Here is a 17,464-nt window from a genome sequence, read left to right on the forward strand (position 1 = left end):
GTGGGCCCTGGAGTATGCATGTTAAGAGTCTGCAGTATGCAGGGCAGAACCTGAAGTATATTTGCTGGCTGGTGAGCCTGGTGCATGCAGGGTAGAGCCTGGGGGATGCTGGGTGGGCCCTGGAGTGTGCATGTTAAGAGTCTGCAGTATGCAGGGCAGAACCTGGGGTATTCAGGGTAGAAACTGCAATATGCAGGGTAGAGGCTGCAGTATGCAGGGCAGAGCCTGGAGTACGCAGGGTAGAGTTGGCAGTATGCTGGGTGGAGGCAGAAATCATAAGAAAGAATTCCTCAAAGTGTGAACTGAGAATCAGCTCCCGAGAGTTGCCTTCTACAGTCTCACTGAGGCATGAGTGCATACACATTCACACGTAGGCACACGCAGGCACACATGCACAAGGGGAAAAGAGTGGGAATATCAACCTAGTTTGAGTCAGCACAGTCAGTCAATCAAATGAACAACACAGAATCTCTGTTTATTTAACAATGACTTTTAGGCCATTTTACACCAGAAAAAAAATTGATTATACTGGTTTGGTGATGGAGATGTAACTGTTCTATTTAGTGTTTCTGCTGCTATGGCCAAACACTTTGACCAAAAGCAACACGCGGAAGAAAGGGTTTATTTGGAATACACTCCTGGGTCACCATCTATCATTGAAGGAAGCCAGGTAGGAAATGAAGCAGAAATTCTGGGGAAACCCTCCCTACTTGTTTGCTCTCTGGCTATCTCCCTGGCTCACAGAACTCAGCTAGCTTTCTTATCCAGTTTGGGGCCAACTAGGGATGCTGCTGCCTACAGTAAACAACCAAGACAACACCCCAGACACAGTCACAGGTTAATTTGATTAATTGTTTAATTATGGTTCCCTCTTCCTAGGTAACTCTGGGCTGTATCAAACTGACAATAAAAACTGGGGCAAGCCGGGCGATGGTGGCGCACGCCTTTAATCCCAGCACTCGGGAGGCAGAGGCAGGTGGATCTCTTTGAGTTCGAGACCAGCCTGGTCTACAGAGCTAGTTCCAGGACAGGCTCCAAAGCTACAGAGAAACCCTGTCTCGAAAAACCAAAAAAAAAAAAAAAAAAAAAAAACCAAAAAAAAAACTGGGGCAATAATCTTATGAACAAGGCCAGGATTTGAAAGATCCCAAATAATTTTATGCAATTAAATAATACATAAAATAGAGGGCACTGATGACAAATAGTCAGCCTGATTTCTGGTGGCCGTCACTGCTCCCCTTGTACGTATAAGGGTACTTAGTGCTAATCCATGTCAGCTAATGAGCTTGCAATTTTTCTTTGGAAGTGTAATCTTAAGGAAGTTTCATGATAAAGTTTAATGTATATATTACCAAAGCTAATCTTTATATATATATAAAAAAAACATGGACCAGTTAAACCAAACCTTTGTTTAGGTTTCTAGAAGTCAAAATCGATGGAGGAAAACGGCTTAGAAATAATGTCAGAAAGAAATACATAATACCACTTGGATTTGACTTGAGTTTCATTGGAAATCTCTATAACTTCCCTACGAACAAGCTATGGAGCAAGTACCAAGTTTCCATTCCTGTATTACAGTGCTCAGGACTTACTTTCAAAATCCAGGAAAAAGTGTGGATAATTCTCAATTTCCCGGGTCAGGACTTTGAGCAGGTTTCCCATGCCAGCAAACCTAGAAAAGATAACACAGAAGCAAATACCATCAGGGATGTGAAAAGCTGACTCAGAAGCATACAGTTCTACCATCACGTCCTTAAGCCCAAGAGAAGAGCAGTTCCATCAGGTCTGGAACCCCACAGCCTAACCTTGAGCTGCTGGGAGCTAAGTAAGCCTGAGGTGGAGTTCTCTGAAGCAGAGTAGTGACAGATGTGTGTGTCACAGGCCTCTGAAGAAGAACTGCACCCTGTATCTCATTCACATAATAGTAATAACAACAACTGCTGTGGAACAATGGTTTTACCCTGAAAACATTTGTTTCTTGTACTTGTTTAATAAAATGCTGGTTGGCTGGTAGCCAGGCAAGAAGTATAGGCGAGACTACCATGCAAGAAGTAGAGGCGGGGCAATGAGAACAGGAGAATTCTGGGAAGAGGATTCTGCAGTCTGCAGTCGTGACCCAGCTGCAGAGAAAGCATGATGTGACTGCCTCAAGGAGAAAGGTACTGAGCCACGTGGATAACTCAGACAAGAATTATGGGCTAATGTAAGTTATAAGAACTAGTAAATAAGAAGCCTGAGCTAATGGGCCAATCAGTTTGTAACTAATGTAGACCTCTGTATGATTCTTTGGGACTTAACAGCTGAAAGACCAGGCAGGACAGAAAATCTCTGTCAACAAACAACAACAAATGAGTTCCCTCTTAAAACTTAAACTTCTTTGAAATGGAATTTTGACTATTTCTATGAAATGTTTCCCTTTGCCTATTACAAGCCCCTGTAACCATACAGCTGACATCTCTACCTCGCTTTTCTTTCCTGCCGGTGTAGAACAAACCATATCACTGGGTAGGTATAACAGACAGGGTGTCATTAAAACATCTGCCAGGAATAGTAAGGGTTTCTCTTTTATCTTCTCTCTTGTATTATTTTTTTCTTCCCTCTCTTCCTTCCTCTTCTTGCTTACTCTTCCCATCTCTCTCAGACCTGCTAGGTAGCCTAGATCTCTAGAGTCTTACGCTGTAGTCCATCCTGGCCTTGAACTCACACTTCTCCCACCTTTGCCTCCAAAGTGCCAAGGGTCCAGGTGCACACCAGCCTGTCCAGCATAAATTTCCTAAAGTTTGTGAGAAAGAGTTCAGGTCCCAGGGACTCTCTTGATGCATGTAAGAGGCAAGATTTTTCAAACTGTAACTCTTAGTCCAGTTACTGGCTTTCATCAATTGGTGTTCTGATGATGAAACACTCCTACATAAAATACAAAAATGTAAAGTTTGGGGCTGGTAAAATAGCTCAGGCAGGTAAGGGTACTTGCTGCTAAGCCTGTCAACCCAAGTTTAATTCCTGGATCCTACACTGAAAGCAGGAACGTATTCTAATCCCATCTACTGTGTCATCTGATGTCTACATATGAATGAGTGAAAGTGCGTGTGTGCGTGCGTGTGTGTGTGTGCGCGCATGAGCACACAGGCAGACATGTAGACACAGACACACACACACACACACATAAATGTAATTTTCAAAGAAATAAAAGGCATAATATCAAATCATTCTCAACAAAACAGCAGCCTCAGGGAGTGGATAGTAGGCTTGGAGATTAAGAGCTCTTATATCTGTTGCAGAGGACATTAGATCCCCACGGCTTTTGGATAAGCTTAGGGTTTTCTGCTGGAAGATGGGTTTACTAGACTGCATGTAGCTCTCCAGAGAAGAAGATCAATGGAGCAATGCACTCCATTTCTCTCTTCTGAAGAAACATCTTCCCTATCCTTTCTGTCGCTCTGCTTTTCGTCCCCTGCCTTCACACCATTTTCTGTGAAAACATATCCGACCAAGTTCCACGTGCCCCAGACTCTGCCAGAAGTAGAGGTCAGCATGGGTCTGGTCCATCCTGTACTAGGCGGTATTCTCAAGCCCTCCTAGACCTCATTTTAATGAGCAATTCCAGTTCTGAGCTGGAAGCACTTCTTAGAGGAAGATGATTCATTTAATAGTAGGCTGGACTTCGTACTTAACAACTTAATGGAAGTTAAATATTCCTAACTTCCCTGTTTTGCTGCTATGAGTGTGTCCCAGATTCACGTCCTTCTAAACTCCTGTTTTATAAATGATTTTCCTGCCAGAATCCATCCCTATGTGGGAAATACACCAAGCCTTTGAAGTTTGTAAAAGCCACAAGCCAATAAATGTAGAGATATCTCCAAATGTGACCCATAGAACTTTTCCTCTTCCTAAAGTTATTTGAGATGGTTGGCCAACTGCAGTAAATATTTTGGAACATGATTCTAACATCAGCCAGGCTCAGTTACTTGGAACATTTGGGATCCTAGATGTGTGGGCTTTCAACCCAGGTATATCTGGAACAGTGACCTACAGGCATGATGCACTATTACGGGTTAATTCTGTTAACCTTGGAAGCATGTCTTTCAAACCCAATGCAAGATCCCTACATGAAAAATAGAAATATTTCATCTCAGTGTTTTCACAGGAAAAAGATGTGATACTTGCTACTTTTTCCCAAGATCAATAATGCAGGAGATTTTATTCTCATTAGGTAAATCTACCAAGTGAATGGGAACATCACAAAAATGGTCAAATAGAGCTATCATCTATCTATCTATCTATCTATCTATCTATCTATCTATCTATCTATCATCTATATCTATATATAATTATAAATATGTCATCTCTATCATCTATCTATCTTCTATATATCGATCATCTTCTCTACATCTCTATATATCATCTATCTATCTATCTATCTATCTATCTATCTATCTATCTGTCTATTATGAACATATTCAGAAATAAACCCAGGGCCATGAATATGCTCTCTCTGAGCTACATCCCTAGCCCACCATGGTACTTTTTAAACTGAACCCTGGACTCCACTTAGAAAGGCCCCTCTCCAATGTGTTTGCATAGCTCCTACATGAGCACACTGCTATGCACCGTGGTACTAAGGAGAAAACTTAATTAAGATAGATTTATACTTGAGATTAGACATATTTTATGGCATTAAATAAAAGAATAACATTTCAGTCTGCTGAAGGATGCAGATACTGACATAATTAAGTTGAAGCCAAGAGAATAAAAAGGGCTGGTCACAACCTGGACACAAAGCGGAGGCCACTGGGCCAGGAGCTAGAGAAGGCATTTTGTGTCTGAACTTTTGCAGACTCAAAGAGCAGGAAGTAAAAATAGTCTTTTTCAGGATTCAGTATTCAAAAAAAAATTGAAGATCACAGTGGGTAAATATAGACATCATGGTTAAGAGCAAGTGAAGAAAAGAAAAATTCCCCTCTGGCTCAGAGTGGCTGCTTCAAAGAGGATATCTGAGGATGTACTGAGTCACAGTTCCCATGGCAGAGCAGACATATGGGTGGCAGAGCTGCCTGCTCTGGCAGTCCAGGGGTGTACTCTGCAGAGCTGGAAAATCTGGCTTGCACGTTCTATCCAGTGACTTCATGGCCACCCCCTTCTATGACTCCTGCTTCTGTTTCAAGAGTTGTCAGCTGCTTGTCATTCCTCCCCAGCTGCAGAAGTTTACGTCACAGCGAATACAGCCATGCAGAAGGTACTCAGAGCCCCTGAGGAACCTTCTTCTCTAAAACAATGGCATCTGAGAACAATGTGGCCGCAACTTATTCCTGCTCTTTGATCTTATAGAAAACATGCCCCTGTTCACAGCTGCCCCTCAAGAACTGACTGCGCCTGTGTTGAGCATTTTCATACATAGCACAGGTGCAGGTGGGGAATGCAGTGAGGGAAGCCACGATCTCATGGCAGGTGATATACAGACTACTTGTAGTCTAGCATCCACCTAGGAGTTGACTCTAGCCGAAAGGACATAAACACATCCTGGCATATAGTAAGCGTTCAAAGATGCTCATTGATTATCTATTAATATATGAAAATAAAAGGACATATGAAGAACATCCACATTTTATATGGAGTACTTACTGTGTGTTTATAAGCTTTCCCACACTTTATTTTTTCAAATCTTACAACTTTCAAGAAGTTATGTTTATGTTCACATTGGTTGACAGCAAAAGAGGGCATTCAAAATGGGTAACTGGCCAATGAACTCACCCTCGGCTTTGAAAGCTTTAGAATGCAAACTTCAAGCTCTTTTCTCCACTGGAGACAAAGTACCACAATAGACATTCCAGGGGCCCCTGTCTGCGGATATCAGAAAACCTACAGTCTTCTGAAAGTGTGTGAAGGATCTGGTGGTGTTACTGCAGGCACACAGTCCCTTTTCTGTGGAAAGACTCTACAGCTTCTATTACATGCGAAAAGGGTTTTCTCTGAATCAGCTCTGTGGCATATTAGAGGAAGTTTCTGTCCTTCAACAATTCAGAGAAGAGAAAAACCACACGAGGGCAACATCTCCTGGGCAAGTCTGTTTCACTCAAGAAGGAAGCTGCCACTCACAGAGTCTGAGGAAGATGGGTGGAGGCGAGAGTTTTTCCATCTGGGAGATATTAGGAGTTAGGAAATAAAAGGTATGAAAGAGAGGGTGACTGACCAAGATCCCTCCAAATAGTAAAGACAAAGGGAGTTTCTCTGGCCATGCTGGTGTCTGTGTAGACAACCTGCATGGTCTTGACATGGGAAGTGTCCATCTTTAAGGGGTGGCAAATTTGGATATACAAATGATGATATTTTTATACATATATTATCACTCTCCAGGCTCTCAGTTCAACTGACATTTATAGAACTGGCTCTACTATTACTTGGTGTAAAATCCATAACATTCCAAATGAAATTATTCACTGCTAACATTTCCAGTTTCAAAAAAGTAGAAAATAAATTAACTATCTCTCTTTTTTTCTCCCTCTCTCCTCAGAATTCTACTTTGGTTTGGAAGAAAAAGTTTAAATGTCAGCATTAGCTGTCTTCCCAGAATATAAAGCCAAATGCAAACAATCAAGTCTTATTATTATTATTATTATTATTATTATTATTATTATTATTTTTAAATAAAAGCTATGTACAAGCTGGGCAGTGATGGCACACGCCTTTAATTCCAGCACTCAGGAGATGGAGGTAGGCAAATCTCTGTGAGTTTGAGGCCAGCCTGGTATACAGAGCAAGTTCTAAGAGGCAGAGCTACAAAGACAAACCTTGTCTTGAAACCTCCCATCCCACAAAAAAAAAAAAAAGAAGAGAGAGAGAGAGAGAGAGAGAGAGAGAGAGAGCGCGCTTTGCCCCATAATTTAAGGGATGTAGTCAGTGCCTCATTGGCTCACATAGTTGAAAGCTCGGTGCCCTGTTGATGACCCTGTTTAGGGAGACAGCACTGGCTTGCTGGAGGACGTATGTCACTGGGGGTGGGCTTTGAGAGTTCATAGTTTCACCCTAGTTCTGGTTGGCTCCCTCTGCCTTCGTGTTTGAAGCTGAGCCAATCTCCTGGTTTCCTGTCCGAATGTCATGCTATCACAACTGACTCTTACTCCTCTGGAACCTTAGATCTAGAAGTTGCTTTGGGTCCTAGCATTTTTATCCCAAGTGCAGAGAAAAAACAAATGCAAGGAAACCCTCATTGCTGTCCGCAAAGCAATTTCTTTCAATCTCTAGGAATTCAGGACAATCAAGGGCAGAGGGAGAAAACAAAATGGTGGTCTTAACAGTGTTTGTTTTGCAACATTTTTTTTGAAGGTTTAAGTTAGAAACTAAGTCAGTGATCCATCAGAAAGGGTGGAGTTTGCTAGCACTTTGAACGAGCCACTAACTTCCCCAGTCTAGGGTATTTTGTCTTTTGGTACAAAGATTTTAAGAATCAAAGACTCACATTAACTGCAGCTCCTTATTTTGGCAATTAAGAAGTTACAGTTGATGAAACTTTTGTTTCTTCTGTGACATAGTTCATAAACCATAAATAAATCAAGAGTACAATGGGGTGTATTCATGTGACATCACATCTTTATCAAGAAATTTATCCAGTCACCTCATCAGCATAAGTTTGTAAAGCCATGGATCCCCGCATTCTGAGACTCACTTTACATACTAGAATACCATGACGGGAGAATAGTGAATGTCCCATTCTTAGGCATTCCAGATGGAGCCTGGACCTCCTGACCTGAAGTCTCAATGCATCCACAAATTCCTCCAGGAAATACTGGGCATTGAGGTCCTCTTTTTTATATCGTAATTTACAAAACAAAAGAAATGGGCTTTGCTGATGGATGCCGTGGATTAAAGCGAGGAGCCAGAGGCCATGTATCCCAATCTCACACTTTGTTGACCAACACAAAAGTAACAGGATGCCACTTTTATAGACATTACTTTGCTTTTTTGATTTTTTGTTGTTGTTGCTGTTTTTGGTTTTTTTGCAGGGTTTCTCTGTAGCTTTGAAACCTGTCCTGGAACTAGCTCTTGTAGACCGGAGTGGTCTTGAACTCACAAATGTACCTTCCTCTGCCTCCCGAGTGCTGGGATTAAAGGCGTGTGTCACCACCGCCCGGCATAAGACATTACTTTGTAAAGTACAGTGTGCTTCCATCACTCAAGGGTTTGCACTCTCTGTTAGAAGTGTCTCTCCCATGCATGCTGACGGAGCAGAATCGGTTCTCCCCCAACAAGGACATCCTCAGTGAGGATTAAAATCTTTGCACACTGTTCTGCCTTCCCACAGAGAGTCATCTTTGTGGCCCCTCAGGGGCTTACCTACGTCCTACAAATAGCATCCATCTCAATATTCCCAAGCTCAGGCTAGTCTCCCCCCTCCCATTTATGTCCACATTGCTGATAAGCCTTCAGAAGTTCACACGGATACCCACTGCCTGTGGGGCAGTGGGTACCCAAATGCATGCCCCGACCAGAGAAATCCCAGTCTCTGCTCACTTCCTCTGTACCCTCTTTTCTTCTGCCTGCTCCCCCGACTCTAGCCACATTGTTATGGCTCTCTCATTGCCACAGGGCCCTTACATGCGTGACTCTTCCTCCCTCACACTCACCAGCACCTGCAGGTGGTGACAGCACCTCACACCTTGTGGGGTTTAACTTTCACAACCAATACATGAGGTAGAAACCATTGAGATCTCAATTCCCACTCATTCCCCCCTCCCCTCAGTGTAGGAGCTGTGGACAGCTGTGGAAAAGGAGAGGCCATTTCTTGAGAACTGTGGCTTCTGGTAGATTGACCATGTTCCTGTGGCTGGTCCTACATCCGTGTGTATATGGGCAGCACAGAGATTTGCCTACCTCCACTTCCTAAGTGCTGGAATTAAAGGCATGTGCCATCACTGCCCAGCTTGTACATAGCTTTTATTTATTTGCACTCTGAGTTATGAAAGAAAAGGAATGGGTGTGAGAGTCTGGGTTCTTGGAAAGGAACCCCATTATTATATCATCCTAATTATATTATATCATCATGATTATTCACCTCATTGCAACCACAAGAAAAAGCCCTATGACGTTGAGCAAGGTGCTTCACCTTGCTCCCTGTAGGCATCCTGTGGCTCGACTCAGGACCACAACTACACATTTTCTCATGGGTCTCTGAACCTGAGGTGTTCTGGGGCTGAGCTGCTGTTATCACACCTCATTGCATTCCTAGCACTTAGAGCGGGGCCTGGCAGACAGTCAACGCTTTGTGCAGGGGTTCCCAAGCATCAGTTCCCTGAATGCAAATGAGAAAAGCAAACTCTACACCAGCAGCTCTTCAGAGGGCTAGCTCTAACCACACACGTCTGTATTTCTGTTTTGATTTATTTTACAACCTGAAGGCGACTGCTGTCTTTTCCCAGCCCAGCGTGTATCTTGAAGTTTTACTGGCTTATAAAATATGGACAACTGGGAACTATTCACACAGACAGTGACTTTGCTTAGGACTGAGGCAAAGCTCCAAGTGGGCCTCCCATCCCTCAGGCCTTTGGGTACACTGCTACCTGACCACCTTGCTCTGCCTTGAGTCTGACTTGATGATATTACTGGAGTCGGATTTTGCTGGGGTCTACGAGCCAGCCTCTGAATGCCAGCATCTGGCCCGCTGTATCTCTGACCCAGAAGAGAAGCAAGATCTCTCTGGCTTTGCCACCTGCTCCCCCCCCCCCCCTCTCTCTCTCTCTCTCTCTCTCTCTCTCTCTCCTGCAGCACAGAAAGGGACTTTGCTGAGGTTCTCTTCTCTGCCACAGGCCATGTTCTCCATAAGACGAACTTGCAGGAAGGAAGGCTAGACCTGACAGCACCCTCCTAAGTTAGGTATCCTCTCCACCTATTGTAAATTCTTTGGACTATTTCTCTTCCCCCGAAAAATCACTTATTTTTTTTTCCTACTAAAGTGTATGATAGGGGGCTGGAGAGATGGCTCAGTGGTTAAGAGCATTGCCTGCTCTTCCAAAGGTCCTGAGTTCAATTCCCAGCAACCACATGGTGGCTCACAACCATCTGTAAAGAGGTCTGGCGCCCTCTTCTGGCCTTCAGGCATACAGACAGAATATTGTATACATAATAAATAAATAAATATTTAAAAAAAAAAAATAAAGTGTATGATAGCTTTCACTTTATTCTCTCCCTACAAAGAAGGGACTTAAGCTTCAACCACGTGACCCTCCTTGGCAGATAGTACTTGGCCTAACCGGTTCATCTTTCCATTAATGTGTGTGTCATCTCCCGAGAATCTGCCCGTTGTCTGCTTGTTTAAGTCAATTCCATTGTGGGACCTTTAGCTGTTAGATAAAAGAAAGTTCCTTTCACCACAGAAATATTTTCTGTAGACCAGAACTCTTGCGGTAAACTCTAGTTCTGGCTATTTCAAGCTGCAAGTGAAGCAAATGACAGATGGCTCAGCAGTTAAGAGCACACTGTCTGCTCTCCCAAAAGCCCTGAGTTCAATTCCCAGCAACCACATGGTGGCTCACAACCATCTGTAATGAGATCTGGTGCCCTCTGAGGAAGAGACCTGGTCAATCGTCCTCATCAACTTGGACTATGAAATCCAACATGGACAAGTTCAACAGAACCGCCATATATGGGCTCTACCATTACCAGGGCATAAATTTCATTTTTTCAATTTTATACCATATAGGATACAAACTGGGTGGTTAAAAAAAAAAGGAGCCCACAAAATCATGCTTCTTAGGTTGAGGCAATAGCTCACCAGATAAAGTGCTTGCCTTGTGTGTTGATGTGAGTAATAAATGACCCCCAAAGCCCATGGATTTGAATGCTTAGTCATCAGTGAGTGGCACTACTTGAGAGGGAGAGAGGTGTGGCCTTGATGGAGGAAGTGTGCCACTAAGGGTAAGCTTTGACGTTACAAAAGCACAAGCCAGGCCTGGAGGTTCTCTTTTCCTGCTGTCTGTGGATCCAGATGTAGAACTCTTAGCTCTTTTTATCCAGCATCATGTCTGTCTGCCTGCCACCATGCTTCCTGCCATGATGATAATGGGACTAAAGCTCTAAAACTATAGGCCACCCCAATCAAATGCGTAAGAGTTGCCATGGTCATGGTATCTCTTCATAGCAATAGAATACTGGCTAAGACACCTTGCAAGCATGGAGACTCGAGAATGATGCCCCAGAATGCACATAGAAAAATCTGGGCAGGGTGGCATGCATTTGTAGTGCCAATGCTGGCCAATCAGCCTAGCATACTTGGTGAGCTACAGGCCAATGAAAGAGACTGTCTCATAAAAGCACGGTGGCACCAGAGGTTGTTCTCTCTCTCTCTCTCTCTCTCTCTCTCTCTCTCTCTCTCTCACACACACACACACACACACACAAACACACACACACACACACACACACCACAAATACTTCTGGGGGGGATTGCATCAACAGAATGAAGTATTTTAGCTTATTAACTCTAGGAAACTGAATCTGCCAGGCCGTTTAGTAGTGTAAATTAGTTGGGCTGGGTGGTGAGTCTTCACCAATTTGCCATCTTGGGGATGAAGTCATAACGTTTTTAGTTCCGCCGCGGAATGAGTTGCCAAGAATCCAACAGACAATTTCATTCCAAGACGAAGGAGGAACAAAGCAGAACTGACTCTATTAGGCACTTTCATCTGACCATAAAAATGAGTTAATGGCTTAAATGTGTTTTCAAAACGTTTTAACACTACAAGTAATGTCACTCAAATGGGAAAATGTGTTGAATATTCTCATGATCGTTAATACCGAGGTGTCCCTCTGAAGGTTTTGACATCCTCTGGGGAATCTGAGCTCCTGAAGTCCAGCTCAAAGCCAACCCACAGGAATTCACAACACAACACACACACACACACACACACACACACACTCCACACCAAGAGCCCATAATGGAGCTGAGCAATTAAGTGCAGGCTAAAATATCCCCTTCAGTATCTGAGTTCAGCTTTCTAAAATAGACTTTTACCTCATCACAGCTAATTCTCCCATAAACACCAATATTACAGCAGGGAAAAAATGGCCAAGAAATGAGGGCAAAATTAGACACTGTTTAGGGAATGAGAATCAACGTGCCTCTCCCTGCATTTCAAATTCTCGTGAGGACGGAAGCAATCAAAGAGGGGCCTGGCTTTGGACTGACCCAGCGCTGTGAAAGTATTAGTGCATTTGCTCAGTCTTCTCATAGATTCCAGAACAGGGATAGGGGGAAACGTTTCGAAGGGTTCGTTCCTTTCCGAAGAAAGCTGAGAGAGTCGGCCCACCCAGGCTGGACATGCTGAATCTCATGTGGAAAGAGATACCGTGGGTGGTGCAAGGAGCCCCAGAGGCCCGAGTCTCAGCAAAGCCTTTGACTATCACTGCTGTGCTGGGGATGCTGTTTCCACTGTCCTTGGTTGGCTTCAGCTTCAGTCTAGAAAATGAAATGACCACCTAGAAGTTACCTGCCACCTAGGCTGCTCCAATAGTCAGTTAACGAGACAGCACAGACCCCCTTAGTCCTCTAGGTTAGCACACTGTTGTCCAAAGTTCTTTCCCTCAAAGAACAGAGGGTCCCTACTGGGAGAGAGGGGCTGTACGAGGGGCTGAGTACCACATGTCCTGCTGGCCATCCTCCTGTAACAGCTCTGCTCTGGCATGGGGAGGGTTTCGCTTACACTATTCCTCAAAAGATTCAGCAGTATCTATCCTGTCTATCCTTATTCATCTCTAGGAAGGGTTCTCTGGCAGGATCCACACTGCCAAGCAATCTTTCTTCACATTCCCCCACCCTTTCTGCCAAGATATCTCTGATTCCAGTTTCCATCCATACACCAAAGTCATCTCAATTCTGGTCCTCAGTCATAGGCCCAAACATCTGGGTGGACTTCCCGCAGGCATAGCAACTTGGTGTGGCAATAATACACTCACTTCCTGTGTTTCCTACCCCTGTGTTTGGTGTATTTAAAGCTCCGGCATCTACCTGATTACATCAGCCATAAACTATCTCTAATCCACCGCATCCCTTGGACCATTCTCTCTGCATTTTCCCTCGGCTACCCTCCATACTGCTCCCTGATCTCTCTTCCTCTCCCTCTGTACAGTGGTTTTTTGTTTATTTGTTTGTTTGTTTGTTTTATCAGCCCCAGTAGCAGCGCCATTTCCCTAGCTTCACTCACGAGATAGCGAAGGCTCCTCAGAGCAGTCACCGGTTTCCGAGCACATCACGGGAGATGTCATGGTATGAGCAAAATGAAAGTTAATGAGTTAAATCCCTATCATTTCTGGTTTCAATCCAAGGTTAGCTGTATCGTGTGTGTGTGTGTGTGTGTGTGTGTGTGTGTGTGTGTGTGTGTGGTGTGTCTATGTATGAATGAGCAGCATGTGTGTGTTCATGTATGGGATATATCTGTGTACAAGTGTACAAGTGTGTATGTACACTGTGTCTATGTATGTGAACAGCATGTGTGTGTATATGTATTAGTGCATAAACCTATGCACGTGTGTACAGATGAGCTCTATATGCCATTCCTCGGGCTCTACCCACCTTGTTTTATGAGACAGGGTTTCTGAATGACCTGCAGGTTAGGTTGGCTGTGCCTCCCTCACATGGGGATTACAAGCATTTACCATGTCTAGCTTTTCCAAATGGGGTGTAAGAAGCAAACTCAGGTTCTCATGATTGCAAAGCAAGCACTTTACTAATTGATCTATCTATCTTCACCACTCCCTGCACAGACACAGACACACACACACACACACACACACACACACACCCCTCTTCTTGAAGTTTCTAGTTTTCCGTCAGGAAGTAAACATGAAATAATAAGTCAAGGACCAGGAAGGAAAGCGCTACAGGAAAGAGTCCCCAAGATCCCAAACATCACATAAGCATCAAAAACTTAATCAAAAGTCATTGCATATACTAAAATCACAGAAGCACTAGAGCTTTATTTAGTTTTAAGAATGTCCAAAGTAGAAAACACAGCCTGCTACTACAGGAGAGGACCAAAAGGAAAGTGACCAGCCACTGGTGGGACACCCCACTCTCTAGACCCTCCATACTGGGGCAAAACCCTATGCTCCTCTATCACCAGTGGACAGGTCTGTCAGACAGAAAATTAACAGAGAAATTAGGTAACTAACAGATGTTATGAATCAAATGAACTTAACAGACATCTACAGAACATTCCACCCAAACACAAAAGAATATACCTTATTCTTAGCACCTCATGGAACCTTCTCTAAAACTGATCACATACTCGGTGACAAGGCAAATCTCAACAGATACAAAATAACTGAAGTAACCCCCCTGTATCTTATCGGATCACCATGGTTTACAATTAGAATTCAACAGCAACACTAATTTCAAAAAGCCTACAAACACATGGAATTAAACAGTGCTCTATTGAAACACCCCTGGGTCAAGGAAGAAATAAAGAAAGAAATTAAAAACTTCCTAAAATTCAATGAAAATGAAGGCACAACATACCCAAACCTATGGGATACTATGAAAGCAGTGCTAAGAGGCAAGTTCATAGCACGAAGTGCCTACATAAAGGAAGTGAAGAAAGTTCACACTAGTGACTTAACAGCACACCTGAAAGCTCTAGAACAAAAAGAAGCAGACCCACCCAGGAGTAGAAGACAGGAAATGATCAAAGTGAGGACTGAAATCAACAAAATGGAAACACACACACACACACACACACACATACACACATACACACACACACACACACACACAATACAAAGAAACAACTGTAACATGGAGGGCTGGCTTGTTTGTTGGGTTTTTGTTTTGCCTGGTACCCCACAACTGTTTAGCCCCCTCCAAAAAAAATCACACATATGTCTCCATAAATTAAAGCTGATTGGCTCATTAGCTCTAGCCTCTCACTGGCTATCTCTCACATCTTGGTTAACCCATTTTTCTGATCTATGTTAGCCCTGTGGCTTAGTACCTTTTTTTTCAGTGGGGCAGATCACATTCTGCTGCTTCGGTGATCTGGGCAAGAGTGGGAGGAATAAACATCCTACTCCCCAGAATTCTCCTATTCTCATTACATCATTTCTACTTCCTGTCTGGTTTTCCCAACTATACTTCCTACCTGGCCAATCAGCATTTATTTAAAACATGATTGACAGAAATACAGACAATTCTCCCGCACCAACCAATGAAACAAAGAGCTGGTTTTCAACAAGACAGACAAACCCTTATCCATGCTAATCAAAAGGCAGAGAGAGAACATCCAAATGAACAAAACCAGAAATGAAAAGGGGGACATAACAACAGACACTAAGGAAATCCAGAGAATCATTAGGTCATACTACAAAAACCTGTACTTCACAAAATTGGAAAATGTAATGTAAAAGAAATGGACAATTTTCTGGATAGGGATCACATACCAAAATTAATAAACACCAGGTGGATAATTTAAACAGACTTATCACCTGCAAAGAAATAGAAGTTGTCATCAAAAGCCTCCCAACCAAAAAAATGCCTAGGGCCAGATGGTTTCAGTGCAGAATTCTACCAGAACGTCAAAGAAGAGCTATTCTGCTCAAAGTGTTCCACATAATAGAAACAGAAGAGACACTGCCAAACTCTTTATAAGGCTACAGTAACCCTAAAACCAAAACCACACAAAGACTCAACCAAGAAAAAGAATTACAGACCAATCTCACTCAAGAACATAGATGCATAAAACTTCATATGGAAAAAAAAAACCCAGAATAGTGAAAACAATCCTGTACAATAAAAGAACTTCTGGAGGCATCACCATCCCTGACATCAAAATCTATTACAGAGCTACAGTAATGAAGACAGCTTGGAATTGGCATAAAAACAGAGAGGTTGACCAGTGGAATCAAATCGAAGACCCAGATATTAATCCACACATCTATGAACACCTGATTTTTGACAAAGAATCTAAAATTATATAATGGAAAAAGAAAGCATCTTCAATAAATGGTGCTGGAATAACTGGATATCAACATGTAGAAAAATGAAAATATATCCACATCTATTACCAAGCACAAAACTCAAGTCCAAATGGATTAAAAACCTCAATATAAATCAGAACACACTGAACCAGACAGAAGAGAAAGTGGGAAGTAGCTTTCAATGATGGGCATAGGAGACCATTTCCTAAATATAACCCCAGTAGCACAGACACTGAGAGCAACAATAAATAAATGGGACCTCCTGAAACTGAGAAGCTTCCGTAAAGCAAAAAACACAGTCAATAAGACAAAAAGGCAGCCCACTGAATCGGAAAAGATCTTCACTAACCCCACATCAGACAAAAGAGTGATCTACAAAATATATAAAGAACTCAAGAAAATAGACATCAAAATTCTAAGTAACCCAATTAAAAATGGGGCACAGAACTAAACAGAGAATTCTCAACAGAAGAATCTCAAATGGCTTAAAGAAACTTAAGGAAATGCTCAACATCCTTAGCCATCAGGGAAATGCAAATCAAAACAACTTTGAGATACTATCTTACACCTGTCAGAATGGCTAATATTAAAAACACCAATGATAGCTTATGCTGGAAAGGATGTGGAGTAAGGGGAACACTCATCCATTGCTGGTGGGAATGCAAACTTGTACAACTACTTTGGAAATCAGTATAGCGGTTGCTCAGTCAATTGGGAATCAACTTACCTCAGGATCCAGTAATGCCACTCTTGGGCATATACGCAAAAGATGCTCAATCATACTACAAAGACATTTGTTCAGCTATGTTCATAGCAACATTATTTGTAACAGCCAGAACCTGGAAACAACCTAGATGCCCCTCAACCGAAAAATGAAAAAAGAAAATGTAGCACATTTACACATGAGAGTACTACTCAGCAGAAAAAAAAATGACATCTTGAATTTTGCATGCAAATGGATGGGACGAGAAAACCCTATCCTGAGTGAGGTAACCCAGACCAAAAAAGATGAATATGGTATGTACTCATTCATAAGAGGATTGTAGCTATAAATAAAAGATATTGAGCCTATAGTTCATGATCCTAGAGAAGCTAAGTAACAAGGTGAACCCTAAGACAAACATACATAGATCCACCTGGAAAGGGGAAATAGACAAGATCGCTTGACAAAATGGGAGCATGGGGGTGGGAGGAGTGGGGGGAGTGGAAGGAAAAGACAAGGGGAGAAGGAAACAGGATGAGGAGAACTTGAGGAAATGAGATAGTTGAGATGAAGAAGGGAGAGATGAGAGCAAGGAAAGAGATATTTTTATTGAGGGAGCCAGTATGGGGTTAGCAAGAAACCTGGCACTAGAGAAATTCCCAGGAAACCACAAGGATGACTCCAGCTAAGACCCTAAGCAATAGAGGACAGGGGGCCCGAACTGGCCTTGCCCTATAATCAGACTGACGAATATCACCACAGAACCTTCATCCAGCAACTGATGGAAACAGAGGCAGAGACCTG

General features: G+C 42.9%; 1 protein-coding gene across 2 annotated transcripts in view; it reads right to left on the reverse strand.

Annotated features, from left to right (window-relative positions):
• The window catches only part of Cyria (CYFIP related Rac1 interactor A), a 118,610-nt gene that overhangs the window by 39,451 nt on the left and 61,695 nt on the right, over positions 1 to 17,464 (reverse strand). For both annotated transcript variants that reach the window (XR_005973134.1, XM_041639397.1), the window contains exon 3: positions 1,593 to 1,672. Coding sequence is in view for 1 of the 2 variants with exons in the window: in XM_041639397.1 (XP_041495331.1) it covers positions 1,593 to 1,662 (70 nt within the window). In the remaining variant the exon portion in view is untranslated. The remainder of the gene's footprint in view (positions 1 to 1,592; positions 1,673 to 17,464) is intronic.

Source organism: Microtus oregoni, unplaced genomic scaffold (genome assembly GCF_018167655.1).
Source record: "Microtus oregoni isolate MIOR12 unplaced genomic scaffold, Mior012 000058F_ref0000040, whole genome shotgun sequence".
NCBI lineage: Eukaryota > Metazoa > Chordata > Mammalia > Rodentia > Cricetidae > Microtus > Microtus oregoni.